This window comes from Callospermophilus lateralis, chromosome 4, assembly GCF_048772815.1.
Source record: "Callospermophilus lateralis isolate mCalLat2 chromosome 4, mCalLat2.hap1, whole genome shotgun sequence".
In the NCBI taxonomy this organism is placed as follows: Eukaryota; Metazoa; Chordata; class Mammalia; order Rodentia; family Sciuridae; genus Callospermophilus; species Callospermophilus lateralis.
In genome coordinates this window covers 59,724,973-59,739,441 of record NC_135308.1, presented here as the reverse complement: position 1 = coordinate 59,739,441, position 14,469 = coordinate 59,724,973, and the positions used below count along the sequence as shown (strand labels likewise).

General features: G+C 34.4%; 1 protein-coding gene across 5 annotated transcripts in view; it reads left to right on the top strand.

Annotated features, from left to right (window-relative positions):
* Wrn (WRN RecQ like helicase) overlaps window positions 1–13,991 on the top strand; it is a 143,653-nt gene extending 129,662 nt beyond the window's left edge. For all 5 annotated transcript variants that reach the window (XM_076853901.1, XM_076853900.1, XM_076853899.1 and 2 more), the window contains 2 exons: window positions 10,408–10,539; window positions 12,558–13,991. In XM_076853901.1, the coding sequence (XP_076710016.1) occupies window positions 10,408–10,539; window positions 12,558–12,680 (255 nt within the window). In that variant the 3' untranslated portion in view covers window positions 12,681–13,991. The remainder of the gene's footprint in view (window positions 1–10,407; window positions 10,540–12,557) is intronic.
* The last annotated feature ends 478 nt before the right edge of the window (window positions 13,992–14,469 follow it).

The following is a 14,469-nucleotide window of genomic DNA, read 5'->3' as shown; positions in this document are numbered from 1 at the left end:
CAGAGTACCCTTTTCCCCACATCCTCGCCAGCACTTGTTGTTGTTTGACTTCATAATGGCTGCCAATCTTACTGGAGTGAGATGGTATCTTAGGGTGGTTTTGATTTACATTTCTCTGACTGCTAAAGATGGTGAGCATTTTTTCATGTACTTGTTGATTGATTGTATGTCCTCCTCTGAGAAGTGTCTGTTCAGGTCCTTGGCCCATTTATTGATTGGGTTATTTGTTATCTTATTGTCTAATTTTTTGAGTTCTTTGTATACTCTGGATATTAGAGCTCTATCTGAAGTGTGAGGAGTAAAAATTTGTTCCCATGATGTAGGCTCCCTATTTACCTCTCTTATTGTTTCTCTTGCTGAGAAAAAACTTTTCAGTTTAAGTAAGTCCCATTTGTTGATTCTTGTTATTAACTCTTGTGCTGTGGGTGTCCTATTAAGGAATTTGGAGCCTGACCCCACAATATGTAGATCGGAGCCAACTTTTTCTTCTATGAGACGCAGTGTCTCTGATTTGATATCTAATTCCTTGATCCACTTTGAGTTAACTTTTGTGCATGGCGAGAGGAGGGGATTCAGTTTCATTTTGTTGCATATGGATTTCCAGTTTTCCCAACACCATTTGTTGAAGATGCTATCCTTCCTCCATTGCATGCTTTTAGCTCCTTTATCAAATATAAGATAGTTGTAGCTTTGTGGATTAGTCTCTGTGTCCTCTATTCTGTACCATTGGTCCACCCGCCTGTTTTGGTACCAGTACCATGCTGTTTTTGTTACAATTGCTCTGTAATATAGTTTGAAATCTGGTATCGCTATACCGCCTGATTCACACTTCCTGCTTAGAATTGCTTTTGCTATTCTGGGTCTTTTATTTTTCCATATGAATTTCCTGATTGCTTTCTCTATTTCTACAATAAATGCCGTTGGGATTTTGATTGGCATTGCATTAAATCTATAGAGAACTTTTGGTAATATCGCCATTTTGATGATGTTAGTTCTGCCTATCCATGAACAGGGTATATTTTTCCATCTTCTAAGATCTTCTTCTATTTCTCTCTTTAGGGTTCTGTAGTTTTCATTGTATAGTCTTTCACCTCTTTTGTTAGGTTGATTCCCAAGTATTTTATTTTTTTTTTGAGGATATTGTGAATGGAGTGTTTTTCCTCATTTCCGATTCAGAAGTTTTGTCGCTGATATACAGAAATGCCTTTGATTTATGCATGTTGATTTTATATCCTGCCACTTTGCTGAATTCATTTATTAGTTCTAGTAGTTTTTTTGTAGACCCTTTTGGGTCTTCTAGGTATAGAATCATGTCATTCGCAAACAGTGATAATTTAAGTTCTTCTTTTCCTATTTTTATGCCTTTAATTTCTTTCGTCTGTCTAATTGCTCTGGCCAGTGTTTCGAGAACTATATTGAATAGAAGTGGTGATAGAGGGCATCCCTGTCTTGTTCCTGATTTTAGAGGGAATGCCTTCAATTTTTCTCCATTCAGAATGATGCTAGCCTAAGGCTTAGCATAGATAGCTTTTACAATGTTGAGGAAAGTTCCTGTTATCCCTAGTTTTTCTAATGTTTTGAACATAAAGGGATGCTGTACTTTGTCGAATGCTTTTTCTGCGTCTATCGAGATGATCATATGGTTCTTATCTTTAAGTCTATTTATGTGGTGATTAACATTTATTGATTTCCATATATTGAACCATCCTTGCATCCCAGGGATGAATCCTACTTGATCATGGTGCACAATTTTTTTGATGTGCCTTTGTATCCGATTCGCCAGAATTTTATTGAGGATTTTTGCATCTAGGTTCATTAGAGATATTGGTCTGTAGTTTTCTTTCTTTGAGGTGTCTTTGTCTGGTTTCGGAATCAGGGTGATGTTGGCCTCATAGAATGGATTTGGCAAAGCTCCCTCTTTTTCTATTTCCTGAAATAACTTGAAAAGTATTGGTATTAATTCTTCTTTAAAGGTTTTGTAAAACTCCGCTGTATACCCATCCGGTCCTGGGCTTTTCTTGGTTGGTAGTCTTTTGATTGCTTCTTCAATCTCATCCATTGATATTGGTCTGTTCAAATTGTGTGTATCCTCCTGACTCAGTCTGGGCAAATCATAGGATTTAAGAAATTTATCGATGTCTTCACTCTCTTCTATTTTATTGGAATATAGGTTTTCAAAATAATTTCTAATTGTCTTCTGTATTTCTGTAGCATCTGTTGTGATCTTGCCTTTTTCATCCCATATGTTAGTAATTTGAGTTCTCTCTCTTCTTCTCTTCGTTAGCATGGCTAAGGGTCTGTCGATCTTATTTATTTTTTCGAAGAACCAACTTTTTGTTTTGTCAATTTTTTCAATAGTTTCTTTTGTTTCAATTTCGTTGATGTGCGCTCTGATTTTAATTATTTATTGCCTTCTGCTACATTTGCTGTTGTTTTGCTCTTCCTTTTCTAGGACTTTGAGATGAAGTGTGAGCTCATCTATTTGTTGGTTTTTCCTTTTTTTGAGGAATGACCTCCAGGCCATGAATTTCCCTCTTAAAACTGCTTTCATTGTGTCCCATAGATTCCTATATGTTATATCTGTATTTTCATTTATTTCTAAGAATTTTTTGATTTCCTCCTTTATGTCTTCTGTAACCCATTGATCATTCAGTAACATATTGTTCATTTTCCATGTGATGTAGGATTTTTCCTTCCTTCTTTTATCATTGATTTCCAGTTTTATTCCATTATGATCAGATAAAATACATGGTATTATCTCCACCCCTTTATATTTACTGAGTGTTGCTCTATGGCATAATATATGGTCTATTTTTGAGAAGGATCCTTGTGCTGCTGAGAAAAACGTATATCCACTTGATGATGGTTGATATATTCTATATATGTCAGTTAAGTCTAGGTCATTGATTGTGATATTGAGCTCTATAGTCTCTTTATTCAACTTTTGTTTGGAGGATTTGTCCAATGGTGAGAGAGGTGTGTTAAAGTCACCCATAATTATTGTGTTGTGGTCTATTTGATTCTTGAACTTGAGGAGAATTTGTTTTATGAACGTTGCAGCACCATTATTTGGTGCATAAATATTGATAATTGTTATGTCTTGTTGGTGAATGGTTCCTTTTAACAGTATATAATGTCCTTCCTTATCCCTTTTGATTAACTTAGTCTTGAAGTTGATTTTATTTGCTATGAGGATGGCCACCCCTGCTTGCTTCCGAGGACCGTGTGCATGGTATATTTTTTCCCACCCTTTCACCTTCAGCCTGTGTATGTCTTTTCCAATCAGATGTGTCTCCTGGAGGCAACATATTGTTGGATTTGTTTTTTTAATCCATGTTACCAGCCTATGTCGCTTTATTGGTGAGTTTAAGCCATTAACGTTTAGAGTTACTATTGATATATGGTTTGTACTGCCAGCCATGTTTAATTATTTATCTTTTTTTTTTTTAATTTAGTTTGTTTCTCCATGATTAGCTTTCCCCGCTGTCCTCTGTCGTTACCGAGGCTCTTCCCACTGATGGTTTTGGTTGTTGTTTTTCATTTCTTCCTTGTGTAGTGTTTTGCTCAAGATGCTTTGCAGTGCTGGTTTTCTGGCTGCAAATTCTTTTAGCCTTTGTTTATCATGAAAGATTTTTATTTCGTTATCGTACCTGAAGCTTAATTTTGCTGGATACAGAATTCTTGGTTGGCATCCATTGTCTTTCAGTGTTTGAAATATGTTATTCCAGGATCTTCTCGCTTTCAGCGTCTGTGATGAAAAATCCGTTGTTAACCTTATTGGTTTACCCCTGAATGTAATCTGCCTCCTTTCTCTTGTAGCTTTTAATATTTTCTCTTTGTTCTGTATATTGGCTATCTTCATAACAATGTGTCTTGGCGTTGGTCTACTGTGATTTTGTGTGCTCGGTGTTCTGTATGCATCTACAATTTGTATATCCGTTTCCTTTTTTATTTCTGGAAAGTTTTCTGTTATTATTTCATTCAGAAGGTTATTCATTCCCTTGGTTCGATTCTCTGTACCTTCCTCTATCCCGATGATTCGTATGTTTGGTTTTTTAATGTTATCCCATATCTCTTGGATGTTTTTCTTATGATTTTCTACCAGCCTTTCTGAGTTGGCTAGACTCTTTTCAAGATGATATATTTTGTCTTCATTATCTGACGTTCTGGCTTCTACTTGCTCCACTCTGTTAGTAATACTCTCAATTGAGTTTCTAATTTGGTTTATCGTTTTCTACATTTCTAGAATTATTGTTTATTTTTTTTAATAATCTCTATCTCCTGATAAAGATGCTTTACTTCTTCTTTTATCTGTTTATGTAATTCATTTTCAATGTGTTCTTTCACTGTTTGAATTTGCTGTCTCATATCCTCTTTAAGATTCCGTTCCATCTGTCTAAGGTGTTCCTTGAGTTCTTTATATGACCATTTTTCTAGTGACTTTAGGTCCTCCTGAATATTTAGGCTGTCCTTCATTGTTTGTACTCCCTTTCTTCCTTGCTTTTTTATGCTGCTCATATTACTTCTTGTTCTGTTTGATTGCTGAGTTACTGTTGACTCTTATAAATTTATTTGATGCTTGGGAGGAAAGATATTAGAAGGAAAGGGAAGATGTCACTAAAGAGAATGAGGGTAGGCAAGTAGAACTCAAGAAAGGGGGAATAAGAAAATTGTAAAGAGATGAAAAGACAAAAAAAAAAAGAAAATAGGGGAAGAAAGAAATTTTTTAAAAAGATAATAATGATAATAAAAAAATGAAAGTTAAAATTAAAAAAAATGATAACAATAAAAATTTAAAAAGGTTTAAAAAAATTAAAAACATAAAAAAAATTTAAGAACAGCAACCAGAAAAAAGAAAATGAAAATGAAAGAAAAGAGAAAAAAAACCCAAATTAAAAAAAAATATTAACAATAATAATAATAATAGTAATAATAAATTCAGTCATAGAGTTCGATTTACTTCTCTTCCAGTAGGTGGAGCTGTGCCCACTGGGTCAAGCTTCTCCTCTCAATAGGTGGGAACCAGTCCCTGTGCAGCAGCTCTTCCTCCCAGACTGGGCAGGTCTCCAATCCTGAGTGTCTAGGGCCTTCTCTTGTGTTTCCTGGAGCCAGGCCCCGCTCACCTGTGACGCTCACCACAATACTGGCTACACGCCAGGTCTGCTGCTCCTGGGAGCCCTGTTTTCATTAGCGCCTGGGCACACTCTCCGTGTTTGCCTTCCTCAGACCCTATGTTTGTAGAGCTTGGGCTGAGAACCCCCAGGGAATTTGCTTACCTTCTGGTAGCCACGCCCCCGGTATCTGGTGCAAGAGACCTCAGTTGTCAGCACTGGTGAGAGTGGTAGCCGGGAGTCCCACGCCGTGGCGAGTCAGTGCAAGAGACCTCAGTTGTCAGCACTGGTGGGAGCGGTAGTTGGGAGTCCCGCGCTGCCGTGACTCCCACGCCGCTCCTGATTCCCTCGGTCTGGCTATCGTGCTCACAGGAGAGCTGGGAGGGGCCCTTAAGTTTTCCCCGCTGTTCTATAGCTGAAAGAGCTGCGATCCGTCAAAAACAGAGATGATGACGGCAGCTCTCCAAGATGGTGGCCGCTGGCTTCCTCTGTGGTCTGACTGATGTGGAGAACCGAATTGGATGGCTTCCTTCCCCGTCTCAAGCCCAGAATTCAGCTCTGAGTACAGTATTTGCACAGCTGGCGGGAGCCTGCAGAATCCGTAGCGCTGTATCTTTGCGTTGTTATCTCCTCGTTGTCGTTTCCCAGCAAGCGCTGCAGACTCTGGCCGCGGGGCGCTTTGCTGAATAAGCAGCATGACCCTCCGTGCGGACAAATCTCTGGCGTTTGAGTCCCAGTAGCTCTTCCTTATGCGATGGAAATCCTTCCTCTAGGTTTCGGAGCACCCCAATTTTGCTGGAAATTCCTAACAAGCTAGCTTTTAGCCATTCTACCTTGTCATTTTCCTGCTCAGTGACGCGGTACACGGGATGCTGCACTCCCTTCGCTGCCATCTTCCCAGTCCTCTGAATATGTAGTTTTTTATTCTGGAATATTTTCTTGAATTATGGCTTTAATTTTTTTTTAATTCAAGAAAGTTTTCTTAAATTATATTTTCAGTATTTTGTTCCATTGCTTTGTATTTCTTCTTTTGGGACTTCTATCTATATGTTATGGTCTTCCTTACCTACCTTCAATATTGGTTGCATTTTATGAATACTTCTTATTTCTCTTTACAATTTTATTTAACTTATTTCTCTTTACAATTTTATTTAACCTTCTATTTCTGTTTGGACATAATATTTATTTCTGTTTTCTGCATAATTTAGTACTCATTAAATTCTTTCTTTCTCTTCCATTATTTTTTCCCCTGAGTTTTTCTTTCAATTTTTTAGTTTTCTGATTTTGATTTATGGTGTTTTTCATGTTTTGAATAATTTTATTAGTGTTTTTCAGCTCATTTTCAAAGGTTCCTATTTTACTCTGTGTCTAAGTAGGTCTGATGTCTGAGATGTGATCTTGATTCTTTTCTGTTGCTCTTTTTAATGTGAAATTAGTTTTCCTGCACTTTAAAAGAAGGCATGGTCAGGATTTCTTTTTCAATTTCACATAATTCTAATGTCGTTTTAATATTCAAATATGAGATATATAAGGCTTTCTTTTCCATTTGTTTCTGTTGTACATGATCTACTTGATTTTGATAACCCTGGCACTTTTTCTTGAATGTGGGGCCTTCTCCTAGAAGACAGCCTTGAGTGGTCACAGATTCATCAAAGCTTTAGCCACTTCAGACACCAGTGGGAACTCTTCACATTCACATGCTAATTGGGTTGGACAAAAGCCCTCCAATTTTCAGATGCTGTTTTCACATTACTCTATCATCTCTATCATGCTTTCTATTGGTGTTTTTTTTTTTTTTTTTTTTTTTTTTTTGTACCAGGAATTGAACCAGCCAGGGCACTTAACCACTAAACCACAAAGCTACAGCCCCAGCCCTTTGTTTTTTTTTTCTTTTTTTTTTTGAAACAGGTTCTCACTCAATTGCTGAGGCTCATGTTGAATGCATGATCTTCCTGCCTCAGCCCCCTAAACTGCTGGGATTATAGGCATGTACCACCATGTCCACCCCAGCGGACTGTTTTGGGGTTCTCCTGTTTACAGACACCTCACTATTTGTTTTTGCTTTTTCTCACACAGATGTTTATTGTGTTGGTCTTTTAAAAAAAAAAATGTTATTTTTATTGTACTGAGAGGATTGGACTCAGGTGTGCTTAACCACTGAACCACATCCCCAGACCTCCCTTTTTAAAAATTTTGAGACAGAGCCTCACTAATTTGCTGAGGCTGTCCTTGAACTTGTGATCTCCCTGCCTCAGACTCCTGAGTTGCTGAGATTACAGGTGTGCATCACCTTGCCTGGTGGCTATATTGGTGTTAATGGCTGTTGGTTGTCTGTCTTTACCTGCTTAATATTTTGACTTTTTTCTAGATACCTCCAAGCTTAATTTCCTTGTAAATGTAGAAGGTGAACTTTTCCCATGCCCTTGAGTGCCATTCATATATGAAGTCAAACTGCTTGTGTATTAATATATAATGCGTAACATTTATTGTTTTCATTTGCTGTAAAACTAAAGATGACCTTAAAAAATGTTGAACTCAAAAAGAAAAAAATGGATTTTTGGTTTTGCTATCTATTTTAATACTGGGATTTAGAAATATTAAAAACTTTGCTGCTGCATACTACCATCTTTCCAATACCTTTTCCTTTATCATTTTTTCTTTTTCTTTTTCTTGACTACATAAGAGAGAGTTTTCTTTTAAGCTTGCTTTTTTTCCCCATACTTTTTTTTATTGGTGTACTGTAGTTGTATACAATGTTGGGATTTGTTGTTATATATTCCTACAGGCACACAGTAAAACAATATAATTTGGCTAGTATCATTCCCCAGCATTTCCCCAGCATATGACCCTTAACCTGAATTTGATTTATTTCATTTAACATTATGTTCTCAGGCTCCATCTGTTTTCCTGCAAATGACATAATTTCATTAAAAATAATGTGTTTACACCACATTATTTTAATCTACTCATCTGTGATGTGTACCTGGGCTGGTTCCATAGTTTGGGTATTGTGAATTGTGCTGCTGTAAACATGGGTATGCATGTATCACTATATTATGATGACTTTTCCAGTCTTTTGAGGAACCTCCATAGTGATTTCTATAGTGGTTGTACTATTTTAGAGTTCTACCGACAGCATAAAAGTGTTCCTTTTTCTCCACATCCTCTCTAGTATTTATTATTGTTAGTATTCTTGCTGACTGCCATTCTGATGAGTGAGATGAAATCTCAGTGTGGTTTTGATTTGCATTTCCCTAATTGCTAATGACGTTGAACAGTTTTTCATGTATTTATTGGCCATTTGTAATTCTTCTTTTGAGAAATGTCTGTTTAGTTCACTTGTTCATTTATTAGTTCAGTTACTTTTTTTTTCGTGTCAAGTCTTTTGAGTTCTTTATATATTGTGGATATTACTCCTCTGTCAGAAGAGTAGCTAGCAAATATTTTCTCCCATTCTCTAGGTTCCAATTTTATATTCTTAATTTTTCCTTTGCTGTGCAGAAGCTTTTTAATTTGATGCCATCCCATTAATTAACTCTTGGCAGCATTTCCTGAGCTTCCAGAAAGTTGTTGCCTGTGCCTATATGTTGAAGTACTGACCCCATGTTTTCTTCTAGGAGTTTTATAGTTTCTGGTCTAATTCCTAGATCTTTGATCCACTTTGAATTTTGTGTGTGTGTGTGTGTGTGTGTGTGTGTGTGTGTGTGTATGCATGTGTGTGCTCAGAATGAAAGATAAGGGGCTAGTTTCATTCTTGTACATATAGATATTCAATTGTCCCAGCATCATTTGTTAAAAAAGGCTGTCTTGAGCAGGGAATGTGGCTCAAGCGGTAACGCATTCGCCTGGGGTGCTGGGTTCAATCCTCAGCACCACATAAAAATAAAGATGTTGTGTCCACCGAAAACTAAAAAATAAATATTAAAAAATTCTCTCTCTCTCTTTTTCTCTTTAAAAAAAAAAAAAAAAAAAGGCTGTCTTCTTTCCAATGTATGTTTTTGGCACTTTTGACAAAGATCAGATGACAGCATTTTTGTGGATCTGTCTCTGTGTCTTCTATTCCATTGGTCTTCATTTCTTTTTTTATGCCAGCACCATGAAATTTTTGTTACTGTAGCTTTGTGGTATAATTTGAAGTCTTGTTTTGCAGTGCTCCCAGCATTGCTTTTTTTGGCTTAGAAGTACTTGGGCTATTCTGGGTCTTTTATTCTTCCAAATGAATTTCAGGACTGTATTTTCTAGTTCTTTGAAGGCTGTCATTGGAATTGCATTGACTCTCTGTATATTGCTTTTGGTAATATGGCCATTTTAACAATATTAAATTTGCCTACCCGTGAACATGGGGAGGTCTTTTATCTTCCTTTGTCTTCTTCACTTCCTTCTTCAGTGTTCCATAGTATTCATTATAGAGGTCTTTTATGTCTGGTTATATTTATTCCTAGGTATTTATTTTTTTTAATTCAGATGTATATTTCATAACCAGAAACTTTATAAAACACGTTTACAAAATGTATTTGCATGCTTGCTTATAACATCTCAGGAGGATACTGAAGATAATAAGCCTCTTGAAGGTGGGAAGCAAGCTGCCTTTATTACATTATCCACAGCACCTAGTTCTTTAGCACATTTTTTTTTTGAGGCAATTGTGAGATTTTTTTTTTCCTGATTTCTTTCTCAGCAGACTCATTATTGTTACATAAGAAAGCTGTTGATTTTTTTGTGTTGACTTTGTAACCTGCTACTTTGCTGAATTTGCTAGAATTTCTAGTACTATATTAACTAGGAGTGGTAAGAGTGGACATCTTATTCCAAATTTTAAAGGAATGTTTCCACTTTCCCCCCATTCTCTATGATATTGGCTTTGGGGTTTTGTAGACAGCCTTTATGATGTTAGGTTTCTTCTATCGCTAGTTTCTTAAGTGTTTTTATCATGAATAGATGATGAATTTTGTTAGAAAACTTTCTCTGCATCTATTGTGATGACTAAGTGTTTTTGTCCTTATTTCTAATTGATGTGATAAATTACTTTTATTGATTTGTATATTTTAAACTGTCCTTCATCCCTGATGTAAAATGAACTTGGTATAATATACAATCTTCTTAATATGTTGTTGAATATGATTTTCTAATATTTCATTAAATACTTTTGCATCAAAGTTCACAGGGATATTGGTCTATAGTTTTCGTTGATATGTCCTTATCTGATTTTGTTCTACTTTCTTAGGAATAGATTTTTTTTTTAACTAAGAGAATAGTGTATGACATAACTATTTTATATTTTGTAAAATTTTTAAAGGTTGTTGGAATGCATTCTGACAATTTTTCAATGAAAAACAGAGATCACAGACATCCAATAAAACCAACTTCCTGGAGTCAGCCATCCAACTATCCAGAAAAAGAAGATTTATTTTTAGATTCTCATTCACAGGTAAAATTGATTTATGAAAATAGTTTTCATGACAAATATGTCAGGCTTGATAACTAATATGTTTCGAATTTTCTTAGTTACAGATGAAATTAAATTTGAATATAACTTATTTCTCTTTACTTAAATATGTGTACGCATATAATCAGCAAATGAGTCAATGTTTTCTATTACAACTTAATGGCAATAGTATGGTGATAGAATTTGGAACATTAAATAGAGGTAAATAGCCCCATAAAATTCCTTTTTATGATGGCTGGGAATTTTATTGTTTTACTGATAAAGAAAATAGACACTGGAGAGTAATGTTTCTAATAAATGTCTTAGACCTCATAATTAAGGTCTCTTCAGATACTGATTGTTGAGACAAAAGACACAGTGAATATAAGTAAGCATTTCCCCCTCTTTTCTCAATGAAATAAGATCATTGTTATAATTATAAATACTGACAAATGCTATAGAAATATTGTAGGAAAAAATAATATTAGTAAGTACTAAGAATAAGTCAAGATGTGTTTTGATATTTTGCACATTTTCATTTAATTCCAGATACTTCAGTGATGTTATATATACTATGATTACCCTTTTCTGTGGAAGAAATTTAAATAACATGCATGAGTCATACATATTGCATGTGTCTCAGTTGAAATTTAAACCAACGACATTTTTTCTTTTTCTTTAAACAGTACTGAGGATTGGACCTAGGGAGTGTTCTACCACTTATCCACACCCTCAGCCTCTTTTATTTTTTTATTTGAGATTTGGTCTCACTAAGTTGCCCAGGCTGGCATTGAACTTGTGATCCTTCTTTCTCAAACCTTCCTCAGTAGCTGGGATTACAAGATGGCACTAACAACTTTTTAAAATATAAAGTTTCATAGTGTATTGCCTGTGATCATTTGCTTTTTTTCTTATCCTCAACTATTTAAACATAAATAGTTTTTAAACATAACAAACAGTAAAACATAGCTAGCAGTTGATAAACAATATATAAATAAACCATCAGTTTTTAAAATAAATTATATTGTAGCTATACCTTAGGGTAACAGATGTTTTGTAACTTGAATAAAGCTACCTTCTCATAAAGCCTTCAAATACTTCCAGTCACTAAGTTAACTCTGCTTGATTCCAATGCATACTCATGTTAGAATGATTTCTCTGTTATATTATTCTGAAGTTCTAGTATTCAAACTGAATGCTCAGATTTATGCTATTATAGAGTTAGGGAATTCTTGCCTACTTAAAAAAATTTTTTTTCATGTATGGATGGTATGGTACACAAACCCATCCTGTGTATTCTTTTTTCCAGGGACTTTTAACCAATAGTTAAGAGGCTTTTAGTGCTTGAGTTGCTAAAATTGTGTGCAGTGTTGCACCTGTGTTCATTTATCTTTTTTTTTTTTTTTTTCTGGGAAGGGGATTTGTAGTTGGCAGCAGAGTCTCAAAGGATTCTGAGGTTTTAAAAAATATATTATTTTTCATTTATTCATTGACTATTTCATAAGTGTCTGCTGTGTCTTGATCACTCTGCAAGGTGCTGATAATAATTGGATCACTCTTCTAGTCTATCTGCCATTGTGGATATTAGAAGTTATGTTCTTTTTCAAATGCCTAATGTATGTGTGTCTGCATACATGACTGTGTACCTTTCTCAGAAAATTAAAAATTCACCATTTTGGTTAATCCAAAGCAGATTCACCATGGGATTAAAATAATGTCCAAATTAAATTCTTCCTTTACTAAATTAGTGCCTAGACTTCAGTGTCTAAGAACAGATGACGGGATAGCAAGTAATTGCCTAAAGAAATGATAATGATTTCTTTTTTTATTAACTTTTTGACCCATAAATAAATTCTATGGATGTCACTATTTGGTTTGGTTGGTTTTGTGTGGGGAGGAAAGGTGGTTGTATATCCAGGAACCTGTGTTACTTTTTTGCAAATGCTATATATTTTCAGTAATAAAGATCTTTTTTTTTTTTTTTTTTTTTTTGGTATTTTCTTTCTTTCTGTTTCCTATAGGCTGCATCATCAGAAGCCTCAAAAAGAAAATTTCCTGAGTGGTTTGCCAAAAGAAGTGAAACATCAGCTGCTACCAGCAACAAATCAATGACTAAAACAATAAAGAAAGGTCTTTTTAGTTAAGTTGGCAATTACTAGAATGACCTTGTGTGTCTTACTGTTTTATAAGAGGAGAGAGCTATATTTTATTTTTGAAAAGGGTTAGGAGTAATAGTTTAGCTAAAAAATTATTCTAATCCCAAAGTAAAACTCACCTGTATATTGAAGGACTGGCATCTTAAATTTTCACAGTTCGGATAAAGTATTTCAGTCTTCTCTCAATCTAAGTGAATATATCATAAAATAGAATATTAAATTTTCTTTCAGATTGATTTTGGAAATGTGTTGTGTCTTGTTTTTTAATTTTTTTTATCATAATATATTTGTAAATTGTAATGTGATGATTTGATATATATAACAGATTAATAGTTGTATAGTGATTATGTGATATAAAATCTTTTTATTTTACCAAAAATCTGTCTTGCAAGTGTAAGGAGGCATAGTTATTTCACAAATTGTTTTACTGTCTTTCAAAGAAGCTTTTGTGTATGCATTGTAGATGGTATTAGTTGACCAGACCAGTGAAAATGAAACAGTATTTTGGAAAACATGTAAGTGGGGGAAAAGAAAGTTAAAAGAATTCCGTTTATATTAGGCAACTATTGCACTTTTATTATTTAAAAAATATCAGAAACTAGAAAATACAAAGTCCTTCATTTTCAATATTATAAAGATATATACATATATAACTTACATTTACTTAATTACTCCAAATACCTTTTTATTTGAGAATGTCAGCATTTGATTCTAATGTCTCTTATATAATACAAATAAATATCTGAAGCTCAAACTCTGACAGAGTTTGGTAAACCATGATTATATATCTTTAAGCAGTTCATCATATAATTTATAAATACATTCCAGAACCTTGATTGCCTCCCATCCCCACAGTACTAGGAATTGAACCTAGGGGCATTCTACCATTGAGCTCTATCCCTAGCCCTTTTTATTTTTTATTTTGAAATGAGGTCTCACTAAGTTGCCTAGACTGGCCGTGAATCTGCAATCCTTCTTTTTCAGTCTCCTGAGAGCTGGAGTTACAGGTGTGCACCATTAAACCTGGCTGGTTGACTTTTTTGTTAATAAAAATAACCATTTTTAATAAAGAAGAAATATTTGTTTATTATAGAAGAATTACCAAAGTCCAGAAAGTAGAAAAAAGAAGATAATAAAAATCACCCTTAGTTCTACTGATAGGAAATCATAGTTATCTCCCTTTATATATATTGCTAGACCTTCTCATATTTACTTGTTTCCTTAAGTGGTTATATATAATAATACATAAAAGAATTTTAATTGTAAAACACTCAAACTATAAATAAAAAGTAAAAGTTCCCTGTGTTGTCATTTTATCACATCCCAGTGCCAGAAGGGAACACCTATTAAATATGTCATACATAGTTTTCTAGATATTTCTTGTACATTTCCATGCATTTGCGTTCTATATGATCAAATGTCAAGTACACATAAAACATTCTTGCTGCATGCCAAAGTGTGATGATCATCTCTAGAAATTTGATTTTGTTTGATTATTTGAGTTGTGAATTGAATTGGCTACTTTGTTTCATGGAATATGATTTTCACCAAAAAAAAAAAAAAAAAAAAGACCGACAGAAAACTTGGTTATTCAGCAACAATTTCTCAAGATTAAATGATGTCAGCTTCTCACTTCACCAGTGATAATATTTAAAATTTCTAGTAAAATTTATAATTTTGGAAAACTTGTATCCTTTACCAAAAACTTGCCTCTTGCCTTAACTTAAAGATTTATCTAATGAGATAGATAATAATTTTAAAATATGACTCTTGATAT